This window comes from Chamaea fasciata, unplaced genomic scaffold (assembly GCF_029207755.1).
Source record: "Chamaea fasciata isolate MVZ Bird 193981 ecotype frontalis unplaced genomic scaffold, bChaFas1.0.hap1 SCAF_2, whole genome shotgun sequence".
In the NCBI taxonomy this organism is placed as follows: Eukaryota; Metazoa; Chordata; class Aves; order Passeriformes; family Sylviidae; genus Chamaea; species Chamaea fasciata.
Window position 1 is genome coordinate 41984193 of NW_027094087.1, and position 17906 is coordinate 42002098.

Consider the following 17906-nt stretch of genomic DNA (forward strand, 5'->3'; position numbering starts at 1 on the left):
GACACTTGTGAGACCTTTTTCTCTACAGCCTATCAACAAATACTATACAAAATAGTTTGAAACTGTTAGTTTGCAAACCTCAGGCATATAATAAAATCAACATATAATTTTGCAACTACATCTCTTTTCTCTTGTGCTTTAACATATAAAAAGAAACTTGCTCTATTTCTTCTGTCACGAAATTAAAGGCATTCCATATACAAAACAGTCTGTAGGTTTCACAGGATAATTACACTACTAATATCTTCTGTGCATTTATTAAATTCTACCTCCCCTGCTTTTTCTCTCAAACACATACTGGACACCAAATCCATTTAAGAGAAGTGAAGATGACTTCTCTAATGGCACCAGCATGTGTGACATTTCCTTTGGAGCATGGCAACCAGTGCCATGTCCCATTCATTACATTTACCATGCATAGACATCTGCTGTCCTCTTCCTGTTTTTCAGTGGAAGCTCTTAGAATAACTTTTTTTAGCGAATGGTCAGCTCCCTATGGAAAATTTTAGTTCTTTCAAGGGAAAGATAAATGCCTAAACCCTAAACCATTCAAGTTGAAGGTAAGTTCCTTCCAGGAGCTGCAGCTTGGGTTAGGATTCATCACTGTGCACTTCTTCATTATTAGGATGTATCATCTAAAGGAAACCAGGCTATCATACAGGAGATGTATATTTCTGTAAGAAAATGGGAATATGAGGCCTTTATTCCCGTGGGAGTACCATGATGACAGTTTCATATTGAAACATTTGAGTTTCAATGGTCATATTTCAGATCTGGGGTTATTTTGCACATAAAACAAAAATATTGCCTTCCTATTTATCTAAGGAAAGTCTGCAATTCAGGAAGAAAGCTACTGGGATTTCTTCTGCCTTCATTTCAGTTATCTTTAGCTAGGTTAGCACTTGAGTTATTACCTTGTAGATGTCAAGGAATCCACACTGGTGGTCGAAGCGTGTGTAGAGCTCGTTGAGCATGCTGATGACCTGCATGGGCGTGCACTGGGCACAGATGGCAGTGAAGCCAACAATGTCTGAGAAGAGCATGGTGACATCATCAAACTTCCTGGCCTGAACCTGTTGCCCCTGCCACAGCTGCTGGGCCACCTCTTCAGGGAAAATAGAAATAAGGAGATCTACAGTCTTCTTTTTCTCCTCTTCCAGGGCTTGATGTGTACATTCCAGTGTTGCCTTCAGCTTATCCATTCGTTTTTTCAAGCCATCCTGCGCCTTTGCTTGCTCCCCAACCAATATGACATCACGAGTGGCATCATGGATAGGGATGTCTGAAAGATGGAGGCCTCGGCCCATCAGCTCATCCAGCTTGTCCACACAGGGGGAACCCAGAAACAATATCGAGTTTGATTCTGGCACATGAATCATTTGTCCTTTAATTTCCATCACCTGTAAAATTAAAAAAAAAAAAAAGAGCTCAGACAAGGGGAAAAATCAGCTTATAGATGTGGATCCTCATTCTGCTTTCTCCGTCTTTTCAGCTAAAACAATTAACTGTAGCCTTTTATACAGAAGTCTCTTGCACTCACCTACTCAAGTAATGAGACTCACCAAATTGAGTCAGAAAATAGCCTAAAATGACACAAAAGTATTCCCAAATCAGACATTGGATTTTATTTGTACCCAATTAAATAAGAAAGCAATAATATGTGTTCTCAGAGCGCCATCTAAATAATGCTCCAAAGCACCTGGCCTTAGAAGCAAATGTCAGAGTTGTTCTTTCTCTGTTACTTAGCTATAAATTACAAAAAAGAAAAGAAAAAAAAAGAAAAAAAAAAGGAAAAAAAGTAAAGAGAAATTACAACTGTCTGAGAGCAGGTTAGTGAAATTAAGTGCCTTCTGTTCTTTTTCAGCAAAATATCTAATAGAAGTCAATTGTGGGATTTTATAGAGGAATCAAATAAAAAGAGATGTGGAAAACAGCTCTATAAAATAAAAAAACAGCATGGAAATATCATAGTAGTCCTCCTGGTTTCCTTCTCAAACATGCAGCAGGGTTGAAGGCTGACAGTTAAAATCTGCAGATTTCTTGGTAATAGAGATTCATCCAATTTGTATTTGTGGAATAGCAGAAGGTACAGTAGGGAAGAAGCATCAGGTGGTTGATCACACTGGTTTATAGCTTTTGCATTTGCCTGTTAATTGACTAGATGTTTTGTGCACTGCCCAAGGGTTGATATCACTGATGCCCTGGATTTTTACCTCCTGCTCCATGGTGGCAGTAGAGCACAAAACCACCAGACTGAAATGGACCCTGAAAACTAAATTAAATCAGACAAACTGTAGCTCTTTGTAAATACAGCTTGCCATAGCCTCTGTCATGAAAAACAACCCCATTAATATTTCCATTCCAAGACTGCACAAAGACCAGGGCAACACTGTGCTAGGTGATCTAAAATACTCAGAGTTCTTACCCATAGGATCTCATAGTCAACACAGGCACAACACACAAACCTTGTGCATCTAAGCAGCGTTAGGCACCATAATGCCTTGTATCTCTGTTTTCTATTCCAAATAATCTCTTGAAATGAAAAGGCCTCCTCCAGTCACCATTTCTTTCATCATGTAGGCATTCACTTGCTGTCACATGATCCACTTACCATTTAATCCTCCTTCCATCCATAATCCTACCAAGCAAAATAGAAAAACCTCCACCAGGGAATCCAGAGGTACTTGTAATAAGGATGTGATTTAAGTGTCCAGCAACCTGAAAGCTCCTGCTGAGGTGACAGGTAATCCTACATGGTACTTCCATGTTTCGGGGAGATTTTAGGAAGCTCCTCTTTCTATTAGGTTTGGGGGGTTTTTGTTCATTTGCTTGTTTTTTACATTAGGTAATGTGCTGTCATTGCAAGCTCTATGGGAACTTGGGAATTGAGGCTATCCTGTCCCTATTGCCCTCTGCCTTCTCTGCTAGCAACCTAACATGCAGATTCTGATGTCAGCCAGGGAACTCAGCAAGTGGAAATAAATGCAAGTCATTAAAATTGTCAAATTTTCTAATTTATGTTCCTGCACACCTACTAATATTTACATTTCTAAGCCTTGCTTCCTCAGCTTCACTCTGGGACATTCATCTCTGTGAGAAAGCTAGTCAGCTACCTACATGAGCTGATTTAATGCTTCATGGCCAAGTGTTCTTTTTCTACTTTTGAAACATGTCTCCCTGGGAAATGGGATGCTTTCTTCAAGCATGCAGCCTCATGCTTTCAAAAGGGCACACGCACAATTGTTTGCACTCCGAAGTACAAGCTGCCAAATATGAAATATATGGTACAGCATTTCTAAATTCTCTTCCTATTTTGTTCCCCTGTGCCAGAGAGTTTTCTGTTTGTAGAATTTCCCTCTTGTGCAAAATTAAAGTATCTCATATAATCACTTGCCCCTTCCATTTCCAGGTGAAAACAGGGTGTTTTCAGCTCAGGAGGAGAGAGTGTGACCACAGACCCTGGCTGAGCCAGCCTGGCCTGAGGTTGAGCTGCTTGTCAGCAAGGCAAGGCACCTGGCTTGAAGCTGTGTTTCTCCTGTTAACCTGCTGTGAAACTTGAAGAAAATTAACGCATCCCCCTGTGCTCCCACTTCGCCTCTGTCAATTTGAGGTGTTAAACTCTTCGATGTGATCTCGGTCTGTGTTAATGCATTGTGCCAACCTTCCCCGGGTGGACTTTTCTCAGGAAACACTGACTGAGTAAATAATGTACTAAACAGGCACTCTGGAGTCCTCTGCTCTGCTTCTGGGTAACCCCAGGCAAATTATCAACCCTGACTTCTTATTTGGCCTTTTAGCACAGCAGGAACAACGCTACTGACAATCCTGTAACACACTTTGAGACTTACGTATGAAAAGCAATAAAAGACAGACAATCCTGTGAAATGCTTAACTAATAAAACCAAGTGAGCTGACCCCTTGCTTCAACAAGGCTGAGTGTTTCCAGAGCATTTTTAGAAACTTCTGCAAAGATATTCTCCCCACACAACTGATTAGCTTCCGAAAACTGTCAAAGGTTTGGTGATATTTCGGCTTTATCCCCTGAACATTATTAACACTTGTTCTGCTTTACAGGAATTGTTGATGTTTCCTATCACTTCTTTCATGTTACATTAGTGATTCTGCTCTCTCTTGATGACTGATGGATGTTTTAGAAAATGGCCTGCTAGTCTTTTCAAGCTGCCAAATCAGGGAACAGGATACCAGACAAAAAACTGCCCCAGCTTTCCTGGAGAGAAATACTCAGGTCTTGTAAAGAACAACAGAAGAGAAGAGTTAAGACTGCATCATTCTTCTCGGTTTTTGCAAAACCCTTTCCTTTCCTAAGAAGTTTCAGAGATGATTCAGACGCTTTCTAGCTGACTTCAGTCTGCAGCTGTGATCCAGCATGACCTCCATCTCTTCCCTTTGATTTTTCTTGCTTCTAATATTCTTCTTTGTATCTCAAAATACAGCTGATGTATAGGATATCAGGTTTGCCTGAAGCTTGCCATAGTAAGTCACTATGGGCACCTCCCCAAAGATGGACAGCTTTACACCTGGACCATAAGCCTAGAGCCAACCAGGATGGCATCATCCATTTTTCTTGTAAGCAGGGAAAGATGGGAACATTCCTGTCATCAGTTGTATTTCATTTACTGCTACATTTCATTGCCTTCCTGTCTCTTTAATTATATTCTCACTGAATAAAATGAGAATAACTACCATTTTCAGAGACATTTTCCTGATTTACATTGGTGTAAGAGAACATTTTGAAAAGAGCAATTATAGATCATATTTTACAGTCTTATGTTGCTGTGAAATGACACAGTGCAGCCTAAGTAGCTCCAGGATGAAAAACCACAAACCTATCGCTGAATTTTACTTCCACTGCAAACCCACTGCAAAGAAAGGGAGCAAACAGCTCGTGATTCTAAGGAACTCTTTCAGCCTCTCTCACCAAAGACCCAGCTCGGAAATACTGACAGATTCTCAAGCTGCTTTTCGAGAACATGGAGAGTCTCTTACTGAACAGTCCACCACCAGCTACTTCATTAGGTACACAATACCCAACCTGCTGCACACCCTCTGCACACTCTGGATGCAAGCCACACTAGGACCAAAAAGCTTTTGAATCAAATGCCAAATCCGCTGCCTAATCTCTAAGGAAAAACACAGGGGAAAGCTTCACTGGTTGCTCTGAGTAAGGATACTACTCAGCACAAAGATGTGTGTTTTGAAATAGTGACTGAGAGAAGGTGTGCACATCTCCTCAAAAAGATTAAGGAAATAAGGGGTGGTATCCTTGAGAAATAACTGGGGGTTACAAAGGATTTTCTTCCTAATTGGCCAGGCCTTTTCTGCACCCTCTGCAATTCACAAACTTCAGTGGAGCTGCTCCATTGATTGTGATCGTAAACCCTCTCAGATTGTGATTACAGTCTTCTTTTTTAGTTTTATTTATAGGGATTAGGTTAGAAACTTACAGTGCTAGGCCACACTTTCATACACAGTTGCACATGCATGCTTGATTTCATACAACAAACGAATTCAGTAAGAGATAATGAAGCTGCTTCCTTATCTATCTCATAGTTATTTAGAGGATGGAAAGACCGAGGCAAAATCAGCTTGAACACAAACACCATCACCATCATCACTTCAAGACACAAAGAGTATAGGGTGACTTTCAGAAAGGAGGTCCAGCTGCTAACCTAAATTTTAAAACAACTGAATGTCCTATAGAGTACATGGCGGTGTCTCAGGAACATTTACAGTGAGGTATTTCACAGTTTTTGTGCATTTAGAGGCTATGGGGATTTTGTGAACACTGGATAAGGCAACAGTACACTTGCAAAAAGAAATGTAATGACTTCCTTGCTATGTTCCCATGACACATCTAGAAGGGCTGAACATATGACAGAAAACACTGGAATTGAAAAAAACTCTTAAATTGGAAAAATGGGCTAAAGTTGGAATTCAAAACAAGGGCAATAAGTATGTTTAGACCGGGAAAATCAAAAGCAAGAAGTACAGGCAGGCTAACTATTCCTAAGAAGATGGCCCAGAGTGCACAGAGTGGAAGAAATGAATGTAAGCCAACATGTCATGCTAAACACTATACAAGACTTATGTAAACAAAAATACAGTTTGCAAAACACAGGAAGTAATCCCTATGCTGTAAACACCAATTTTCAGACACCAGAGGGGTAAATCTGGTTTTTTTTAAGTGTAACAAAGAGGTGGATCGATTGGAGAGTCTGGTGAAAAGCAATGAAGGCAATGAAAGGTCTCAAAAATATGACCTACAAAAAAAAATTTGAAAACATTTGATGGTTTACCCCAAAGAAAAAAAATCCAAGGGTGGGCATATGAAACTCTTCAAAAATACTAAGTGCCAATGCAGAGGTCAAGCCTTCCACAAAAACAGTGGCAAAAGCTTTGCAGAAAAGGCCCTGGTGATCCTGGTGGACACCAAATTGAACATGATCCAGCAATGAGCGCTTGCATCAAAGGCTAGAAGTACTCTGGGCTCAGTTAGGAGGAGTGTTGCAGCTGGTGGAGGGAAGTGATCCTTCCCCTCTGCTCAGAACTGGTGAGGCCACACCTGGAGTGCCACGTCCAGTTCTGGGATCCACAGTACAGGAGACACATGGACATGCTGAAGAGCATCCAGCAAAGGTGACCAAAGATGATAGGAACATGGGACATCTTCCCTATGAAGAAAGGCTGAGAGAGCTGGGACTGTTTAAACCGGAGATGAGAAGGTTCAGGATGATCTTATACAGGCACATAAGTACCTGAAGGGATGAGGGATGACAGAGCAAGACTCTTTCCAGTGGTGCCCAGAGACAGGAACAGAGGCTATAGGCATAAACTACCCAGAGGAGGCTCCCTCTGGACATCAGAGAACACTAACACTTTTTTTATACAGGGTGACCAGGCACCGCTATAAGTTGCCTTCAGAGATTGTGGGGTTTCCATCCTTGGAGATACTCAAAAGTCACATGGAAGTGGTCCTGGGAAACTGACTCTAGGTGACTCTGCTTGAGCAGATGGTTGAACCAGAGGACCTCCACAGGTTCCTTCCAACCTCAGTCTATGAAATGAACAAAAAAGTAAAAGCCTCAATTGCAATTGGAAAAAATTAGTTAATATGTGATATTGTTGTATTCATAGGGAGAGTGAGAATGGAAACATCATTGGTGAGAAGTTGGATTACGGGGAGGAGTTGGATTATGCCTCAGCGGAGATTCGTGAGACCTGTCAAAGGTGATCATTCTGTCTGGAAAGCAGAGGAATGAACCAGTGACTTAACAGAAATTTACATGGAAACAGCAAGAAGAGAGATAATAGGGTATCATTTTGCATTCAAACAAAAACTACACAAGTTATTTCTGGGATAATTAATGTAGTGTCAGTGTGGAATTCACTGCTTCAGTCAGTTTACAACTCTTTCTACAGGCAACAACAGAAAGAGGTGCTTCTGGAATAAAAGTTGTGTGATCTACATGGGACATCTAAGTCACAGTCAAATGAGTCATGCCCCATGTATAGAAATCCTCACATATCTCTGTTGTGAAGGGCCCACAAGGCTAGGACATTTATGCCTGCACTCATCAGTTAAGTCTACCTCCTATCAGAATAAACTTAATTCATAAGAGTGAATGTATTGCTGTGCATTGAAAGACACTTAAATGCCAATATGTTAAATACGTTAAGGGAAATACGAGTTCTCTATTGGTCTAACAGATTTCTATTTTAAATGCTCCAAACCTCAGTTCAATAAAATGAAGACTTGGTATGCCTGTAAAATTACTGCATCTCTGTGGCTGGCTGACAACCAGATAAGAAGAGCATGACTCTGACCCCTAAGACAGAAAAAGGAACAGCTACTAAAACCTCTCTAATACTCCTGCTCTGCTTGAAGAGTGGGGCAAGTCAGAGCCACAGCCAGCAGAACTAGCTGTAGAGAAAGATCCATGAAAATAAGAAAAAAATCATTTTCTAATGAAACCCTGATTTGCTATTTTATCTGTAGACAAAAATAACAAAATACCCTCTTCCATTACACCCCTGTTCTATTGAAAAAAAAAAAAAAAAAAAACAAAAACAAACAACTAAGAGAAATACATATCATCTCCAAAGAAAAGAAAAATAACTTTTCAATCGATGCCTGATACAATTGAATAAACTAGACTAGGTTTGCTCAGCTCAACTCAGGATGTGCTTGGGTTCTTGTGAAATTGTAACTCTCAGCATTTGCTTACAAGTTTGTATTTCTAGCTCACTGCATTGTCAAAAGAATATTATTCCACACAGCAGCAGTGACTGTTAAAAATTTATCATTATTTATAGCAAACCCTGGAGTGTTTCATAACATGCAACAGCCTTCGGACCCAAGTGGCCAAAAGTACCATTTTCTGTATGCCATAGATACCTCCTGAAACCAGACTGGGAGCAAAAATATTGTACCTTTAGGAAATCCAAAATTTTGCTGGGAATACATTCATTATCTATAATGTAAAAGAGAGAGAAAGTGAAAATGAGAGAAACATTAATATCTTTCAGCTGTAAACTTGGACCTCTAAAATAATTTCGTGGTATCAAAACAGTAAGTGGGGCAGATTAAAAGCAAACAAATTGGGGTCAGATAGGATCTGCTCCACAAGAAGCATAGGTAAGCATGACATGTCAAAAGCACGGAGCCATCTGTAAGGACATGTGAAAGGGGGAAAGGGGAAGAGGTAAAGATGACTCTATCCTTAACACATTAGTCTGCCAAACCAACTAGATAAACAAAAGGCAACAGTGGATTCCACCTGGAAAAGGTCACGACGATTTACAGTTTATCTTCTCTTGCTTCAAGACACAGAAATTGCTTTTAAGAAGGTACTCCTGACTGCTACTCAGATAAGTCCAAGATAAATCTAGCCCTGTGGAACAAAAACAACGGGGAAAGGATTCTTTCAAAGGAACATCTATCTTCACAAGACAGCAAAGAGTCAGAATTCAACCCAGTGTGCTCTCTGGTCAGCTTCCCTTACACATGCTCTCAAGCAGAGGAGTGGGTCAACTCAGCACAGCAGACAGGCAGAACATGGCACAGGCAACAGCAGACCATTGCTAAAACAAGAAGAAACTCACCAGTGCTTCCAAGACAATTTCCAAATCCCTTTGAACATCAACACACTGAGAACAGATTGAATTTTTTCCATGAATAAATATCTTCATATACTTAAACGTGACCTGTGCAAGTCCCAAAGGCACCGTTGGCCTGACAGCTCCAGGCCAGCCTTCCAAGACACCCCTGGCCCTGCAAAGTCTATTTCATCCCCAAAGATTGATTTCAGGTTGCACACACCTTAATCAGCATGCTAGAGTTTTACCCATCAACAATACGGGTCTCTGCTACTTTACTAAAAGCCAGGATACCCTGTGCAGATATTCAGCTGCCCATCTTACTGCAACAACACAGAGTTACAAATGTGCAGTATCAGTGTTAAAAAAGTCTGCTTTGGTCAGGAGCAGAGGAGTGGAAACCATTTTCAGAGACATGCTCATTTGTTTAGAATAGCAGAATCATAGAATGGCTTAGGCTGGAAGGGGCAGTAAAGATCATCAAGTTCCAACCCCCCCCACACCACAGGCAGGGACATCTTCCTCTAGACCATCTTATTCAGGGCCCCATCCAGCCTGGCCTTGGAGAATTCCAGGGATGGGGCATCCACAGCCACTCTGGTTAACAAGTTCAAGATCTGTGAACTGCGAAAGTGGTGGTAGCAATAAACATGCTCCAAGCCACACACTTCCATTAATTTTGCATTTCAAACCAAAATGCATTTTTGTACTTACAAACCCACCACAGTTTAATTACAACAGATCAATCAAAGTATAAGGGAAAATTCCCATATTTAGTATTCTCGCTTTATGAAAGACAAATGAAAGAATTATGTTTCCAAATAATGTTTTTTTAAATATCTGGTTAAAAATAAATGCGCTATATATATATTTACATAACCAAATCTCTAATTATCTCATGCTTGTGAAAACCTTTATAACTGACAAATATTATGTGTCAGTTTGTTACAGACAGATATTTTTTTATTTATTTTTGTCAGTGTCAACCAAGCAAGATTATGGAGGAATGTGTCAGTACACTGAAGGGAGTGGAGATGTTGCCATTTTCCACAGTGTTGTTACTTTTTGGATTAGTTCCTACTGTCCTCAGCCCAAGATTTCTGCAGGTGCATGAATCAGTCCTTCACCTAATCTTTCCACTAGCAGAGTTCACCTCCTAACAAGAGCTTCTCCTTTGAACATGATCTGTCCCAGCTGCCTGAGATGACCTACCAGCAGAAAATACTCTTACTTATGTGATATTTCTTGCTTAGTACTTTTCTTTCTCAGACTCAGGCTCACTTGTTTCTTTCTGGAAACTGTATTTTAGCAAAAAGCAGTGAAATGGTTAAATAAGTGCATATGTTTATTCATGAAAACAGTAGGCAAGGAGCAGCAGAAGCAGCTTTCCCCTTTGATCCGTGAGAAGAGATATATATATATAGCAACCATTAGGAGTTATGACATTTCACCACCAACCTAGGTGTCTTAAAATTCCTGTGATTAAAAGATCTCTTAGCCCATGCACTAGCTAGCGTGCAGAATTTTTCACCTTTAGGACTTAGAGAATCTGACTCTTCCCCTAATTCATCTTAAGTATATAAATCTGCTCAAAATTCCTGCCAGCACCACACCAGGGAAACTGATGAGAATTGGAGTCCTCTGTTGGTATTTTTACTTTGCTTTGATTTTTATTACCCCACATATCAAGTACTTTTGCAGCTTTGATAGAAGACTCTATCATTAGAATTTGATACTGGGATTAATCAATTCTGGTCTCTTGGTGCAGTATAAATTTTCAGAACATGAGGAGAAGAAATTTCTTCTATTCCCAGTCCAATCATTCTTAAGTTAGATATAATAAGAAAGACCCATTCTACCCCTCACTGAAGTCACTGTAAATATATCAAGCTGATTTTTGTGAGAGCTGCACCAGGCCTTTAAAATTATATTTTCTCTATATTTCTTAAAAAGGTTGAATTTCCTTTAGTGTTTTCAACATAATCCTCCACATCATTAGGAGACCTTTCATCCATAACCTGCTGTAAGTGACATACTTGAGCGGTACCAGTAAAACACAGTCTTCATGTGGAGTCTCTTACATGCTCATTAATGAATTTGGGAAGAATGCATTGGCCTGATTTAGTAGTCTCAGGTTTAGGGTGTCATTTTCCACAAAGTACTTATTTTACAACCCATCAAGAAATGAAAAGCAAATGAAGACATTAAAATGCCTTTAACTTAACTATAAATAGAACATAGTGTGAGAGAGAACAGTCAGATGAAGTGAATATTCACATTTCTGTGCACATTACAGTATCTGTTTAGCTTCCATTTTCTTCATTGCACCTAACTGATTTTTCTGTGATATGGTAATAAAGAAAATGAAAAAAAAAGTTGAAGGCGATATTTTAAAACCAAAACATGGTCAGTCTCTATTGCCTCTTCCAGTACAAACTGAAGAAAGCAGTTAAGCAAATTATTTCAATGACATAGGGTGACAAGAATGAAGATGTTCCCAGGGTCTTAGCTGCTCCCCGCCGCTGGATGGGGGCCACCAAAGCCTGGAGGGGGCATGGTGGGATGGGGCAAGTGTGAGTATGGATGGAAATGGGAGACCCAGCCTACACAGCGAAGGACAAAAGAAGTGTAAAAATATTGAGAAATGCTGCCTCACAAAGCTCCCCACTCAGCTTGCAGATTCCTGTCTTTGGATACCTCAGGAGAGCTTTGCACAGCTTCCCAGGACTGTCTGTGGGTAGGCAGATCACCAGCCAGCCAGCCCGAGAAATGGCAGGACTGCCCTAGCCGTGCTCTGCCTCAGCTGAAGCGCCCTGCAGAGGAGCAGAAAACATTTGCTCAGGCACAGCAGGATACTAACACAGCCACCTTGCTTTTGGAACACGGCCAGCTTACCCAGGACAGGCTGAGAGGCTGAGTGAAGCTAATGAAAAGCTGTCTGTACACACATCCACAGGACCAACTCTAACCAATTCATAACCCGTGCAAATACTGACCAGCAGCTAATCTGGAGACGTGAATTCCCGAAAGAGCAGAGCATTTGATGAGCTTCCCCATTTTCAGCATTTTGACTTCTACAATTCTTTTGAGTATTAAAGCCTTTTAAGGCTAAAATCTGTGTAGCAAAAGTCAGTTTTAAGATCTAGAAATTTCACACTTCAGGTATTTACTCCCTTTGGAAGAGTCAGAAGAAGTGGAAGAGGCAGGGATTTCATGAGTGATTAAGCCCAGGAAGATGCAGCAGGGAAGGTTATAAGATTTGGTTATACTTATCATTATCCTACTCAGATTTGATTAGTAATAAATTAAACTAATTTCCCCAAGTCAAGTCTGTTTTGGCCACGGCATTAATTGGTGAGTGATCTCTCCCCATTCTTATCTTGACCCACAAATTTCTCTCCCCTGTGCAGCTGAGGAGGGGAAGCCTGCCTAAAGTCCCCCATGAAAATGGTCCCATGAGAAGACCCAAAAAGAAAACATTCTCTTTGTGGAAATTAGTCTACCTTATTTTCTTCAGGCTTTGCCGGTAAATCTGCAGCCTTTTAGGCTAAACTTTGGGCTAAGTTTTATTGAGCATCTGTAATACATGTGTTCTCAGTAGCTATTCTGCATTTTTGTTTATTTGGGTTTACATGGCCTGTAGTTAACTCACGTGCTTCATTTACACGTGCAGGCTGTCATAAATGGTCTCATAAATGATCCAAGTAGATCCTTCAGCACAAGTCAGGATCGACTTGGATTCAACAAGCAGTAAGAACCAGTGTGAGGCCTGGTCACACCCAGCTGTGTGTTATATTAAAATTATTTTGCACTGATACCAGGTATTGCTAGAGTGCTGTAATATCCTACAATAAGCAGAATTTTCCTAAATATTTACACTGGAAATCCTCTATTACCTGAACATTAGCAGTTTATGTTTCGTAGCACTCAAATTAACACAAATGCAAAATCAAGGAATCTTTCCCTAGTTTTCAAATATAACTTGCAATATTTGGCTAGACATGGTGTCCTCCAGAACGCTTATTTTTTGTAATTACATTATTTTTCATATTATTTTAATAAAGGATTAAGACTATAGAGAACAATTAAAAGAATATTAAATGTTATTGCATTATAAGGCTGATGATTCCATGAAATAAAACACTGGTTGATGTACTGAAAATGCAGAATATCAGACTTCTGAAGTGTGATCACATGATTTATTTATAAAGTTAAAATAAGTTAAACTAATTCTCTCAAATACTATATTCTTGCACAATATTCCATAATAATAATAATAATTATTATTATTTAAGAAGACAGTAAAATTTAGCGGTCCTTAATCACACTGTAACAGTCCTTTGATTTAAATCAATGGCATTATTCACAGATCAGTTGATTTCTTAAAAATAAGAAACTATTCTTACATCTGTCAAGGACATAAGAGAAAATGATGATTACCCAGCTTCAGCTAAGAAGAAATGACAGAAAAGCAGACTGATGATTGCCTGTTTCTGTGTTAAGACACAAATTTCCTCACAAGATAGTATGAGATCTTTTGTTTAAGCAAATTTTCCAATTGCTTTCAAAACCCCCAGAAGGGATGCTCTTGAACTATAGCAATGAAAAGGCCTACTCTGAAGTCATTTGAAATTAACGGGGAGGCTGTTTTGGAGAGCAGCACACTTTAGGACACAGGGTCGCAAATTAAGTGGAAAATCCTTCCTTTCTCAAACGACCAAAATATGTTCACCTTTTATTGCAGCGCACAAAAACATTCTAGGTCATATCTACCAAAGCATACAAGTATATGTTGCATCAGTGGAAATAAATGGAAAGTCTGCCACAAACAACTTTCTGATGACATTTGTGATTTGTCAGTCATAGTTAAACAGTGTAACTAGCCATTTTCCCCAATTTCTTCCCACACATGTTTGTGAAAGGAAATAACACCCTTTGCTCAACAGGCAAGAAAATAAGATATTGTTTATCAAAAGTCATTATGATGTACTACTGACTTGTGAAAAGATGGAAGAATGAAACTTCTTTCTTTCTGCTTTGGTTGATGGCCTCTCAGTCAATTGAAAACACCACTGTATTTCATACACAATAACCCAAGTGAAGTACGTTAAATGATCACAGATTACCAAGGCAATTCAATTGCTTTTAAGCCCCCAGAGTAAAAACCCTGACACAGTGAAATAAATGGATAAACAGCCAACTTAACATGTAGAGATCTCCACTGCAGCTTTGTCCTATGCTCTGAAATGATATACTACTTGGACATGTATGACCATATACATAAAATACATTCTCGGCTGATCGCAAAGGTTCACATCTTAACGCCCATACTTCGCAAAAGCAGTTAATGACTGAAGTCAAGAGAAAAATGAAAACAAAGCTCATTCTGTAAAAGCTTTCCAGAGATCAGCTTCCATATGCTATCTTGCTCACTTCAGATCACCAGATGCCTAAATTCTGCAAAGATCAATCAAACCTCAGAGTTTCATCTGTGTAAATCAACAACATCAGGAAAACAACAACATTGCTGTCTCACAGTGCCTTCACATGTAATCTGTTACATCAGGACATTCTCATTCAAGAACTTAAAATTTCAGATTTTGTATTAAAATCAGATCACACAAGAAATGAAAAATATTGGAGAAGCAAGATTACTCCAAATAGTTTAGTTTGTACCAGAATAAATCCTCCAGAAATAACCTTAACAGTGAAATTAATCAGTGAAAAAACCTGCGAATTATTTCTTCTGGAGTGACACTTCAAACTGGCAATATATCTGAGAAATGTATTTTAAACATTACTATTTTTCATAGGTGGTGACAGTTTCATATTCATGGCTGTTGTGGTCACACAGTTCCAACAACGCGGACTTCAGCAAGCTCTTCAGTCACCCTCAAAAACAGTCCTTCCCTAAGGTAAGACAGGGAGATGCATTCTTAATAGCTTCAGGAGACACTGACAGTAGTTGGTCAAAAATACCCCAGCAAAATATCTTCTTGTGTCAGGAAATGATAATTCAAGGAAAGAGATGTATTTCACAGGTATACATTAGTTAAGCCAAAGGATGTATCCAACAAAATATCTATCCATGTGGACTCAAATTCTAAACTCTTCAATCCTACAATGAGTAAATAAAGTGATAAAATATAAAAGTTATGGTTTTTATTGAAACAGGCACTTTCAATCAAAAAAGTTGGTAAGGTTGCATAACTTGAAGGAATATCTCTTACTATAAACAGATTAAGAAAATTGTATTTTCAGATACATCAATACTATCAGATTAAAGTTAGGTTCAGGTTATAAATATTTTAATTACGTTTCACTTAGTGATATTTGGGACAATAAGAATAGAAAAGATCTCTGTCCTGATGCAATCCAGCAGATGTCTAAAAATACATTGCAGATGAATTCTGGGCATACCTTTCCACTGAATTTTCTTTATCAAACCTAGCTGGCATTCTGCTAACAGAGACTGATTCTGTTGCTTAGGCTATATAATGCTAAAGTGATTTCCCCCTCTTTGTCTTCATTTTGACTTCTGTACACCAACCCAGGTAATATCAGACCATATTTTTCTTAGTTAGACTAGCAAACACTACATGCTGTGTTTTCTCACGCTGGTGCTGCTGTGCTACTACTCTCATTAAACAACCAATTCCATGAATAGCCTGTATTTGGCAAACAGTATCAGCTTCACGCATTTACTGATTAGCCAGACTCAATTCTTTACACAGAAGTAATGATTTACCTACGCTTATTCACACATCAACCTTGGACTAGAATGTGTTCTTTTCCAAAGGAGGTTAATAACGTGCTTTTGACTGGCACTGTGATAACACTACAATTACAGCACTAGATCTGCTGTGTTAGTTTGCTTTTATGGGGTTTTTGCAAGTTTTGGGGGTTTTGTTTGGTTTTGCTGTTGTGTAGTGGGGCTTTTTTTCCCTGAGAGGTATCCTAAAGGAGTCTAAGCAGCTGCTACTCGAGGTGAGGAGGAAAAGATCAGGATTCCAAACTGACCTAGCTAGAAAGTTCAATACCCCCACATGGGATGCTAATGTCAAAGTCCCCCTGGGAGCTCAGAGTAAGCAAACGCAGAACTTGCCTCCCATTTAAGCAGCTTTGCTGTGAGAATCTCTAGGTTTTCTTTCAATGCAGCTAATTTTTGGTGTTCTGTAATCTGTTTTTTACTGAGCCACTAACTCCTTTCTCTTTCTTATAAAAACAGATGGAAAACCCTTTGATGGGATGACTGTCATTAGTCTACAGTGGGAGTAAAAAGTTTTAATGACTCCAGAGAATCTGGTTTCATCTCTTTGGTTACTGAATTTTCCAGGTGATCTGAGGCCAATTTCTAAGGATCTCTCTCATCATACTTACTGGTAATCAACAACAATCTGCCATTTGTATCATCTGGCAAAAACACCTTTAATCTGGAAAGGGAGCTTGCTTTTCTAACACAGTTCAGACATCATACTTGTCTCTGCCACACTTTGATTTTGCTTCTCCTTCTTCCATATCATCTGAAATAAATGGTACCATTTAAACCTAACAAAACAATACTAACAACTAAGTAAGGGTACAAGGCTATTTACTGTAATCTCTTAACATTTGGTGTTAACATTGATTTTTTTTTTCTCTCTTCTTTATTTCTTCTCCTTAGTAAATCCTGGCTTTTGTCATAAACTTTGGCTTGTGATTTCAGGAAACATCATGTTCTCATTTTCAGTAGTATAAATGTAAAATAATTCCCACTGCAGTAATCCAACTTATTCCAAATGTGCAGCAATATAATAAAGCAGTACTTGATTTACAGCTGCTTCCACAAATTGACAGTTTACTGGCATCAAACTTGATGCTTTTTCATTTCTTCATGCAAAAGCCAAAATGAACAGCTTTTTTTCATAGGTTTCAATTTGATTTTCCTTAGTCATACTTATTTTAAGTAGTCCAATAAATATACATATATTTGAGAACTCTGACATGTCACAGGTTTCTGCTACTTTCTTCTAATTCCAACCACAGAATACAAAAAGTCCTTTAATTGGATGGATCAGAAACTAAAACACACAAAACTTGTTGCATCTATTGTATGTCTAGCCAGAGATTGTTTTGATTTACTCAAAATAAGTCTCATCTGTCTCTAAAAGAATACAAGCTTCTAAAAGAAAGGTAGGTATATGTACTGGGAAAAGAAACAACAACAACAAACCCAAACCACAAACAAGCAAACCAACAAAGTGAGGAAATTATCAAAATTCTCAAAAGCACCTGCTTCTGTGAACCAAGAGTGGAATTTTTAAGAGAAATAAAATTATGGGATGAAAAATATCTTTCAAATACTTCACATTCAGATCCCACCATCACACCTGCATGTCTTAGTTCTCATATCCACTTTTCTTAAACATTGCCAAACACAACTGAGACAACATTACCCACAGTCTTGTGTCCCTTTAGTGGACTCAGGCTGCCTCAAAGCTGTAACTTTTTTATGATGGATCAGTTTGTAATGTCATGTTACATGATTACAGAAAATTACTCCGGATGTCTATTTCATGCTTATATTCTTTGTAGTATCTCATTTAACTACTTAAATGTTCATAATAAGGTATATGAAAGCAAACAGTAGAAATGATGTTCGCTTCATCCTTCCTCTTCCTCCACCCACTCATGAGGGGTGCAAAGACAGCCTTATTGATTTACAAAAAAGAAGGAAAACTTAGCAGAACAGATTACTATAGTAAATACATTGAGAGTAAATATTTTTGTGTTTCAAATTCTATAAACTG

The 17906-nt window shown here is 38.9% G+C and overlaps 1 protein-coding gene across 1 annotated transcript in view; it reads right to left on the bottom strand.

Moving 5' to 3' along the window:
- GUCY1A2 (guanylate cyclase 1 soluble subunit alpha 2) overlaps positions 1-17906 on the bottom strand; it is a 152429-nt gene that overhangs the window by 75468 nt on the left and 59055 nt on the right. Inside the window, exon 5 of the mRNA XM_066175775.1 lies at positions 915-1400. Coding sequence (XP_066031872.1) covers positions 915-1400 — 486 coding nt within the window. The remainder of the gene's footprint in view (positions 1-914; positions 1401-17906) is intronic.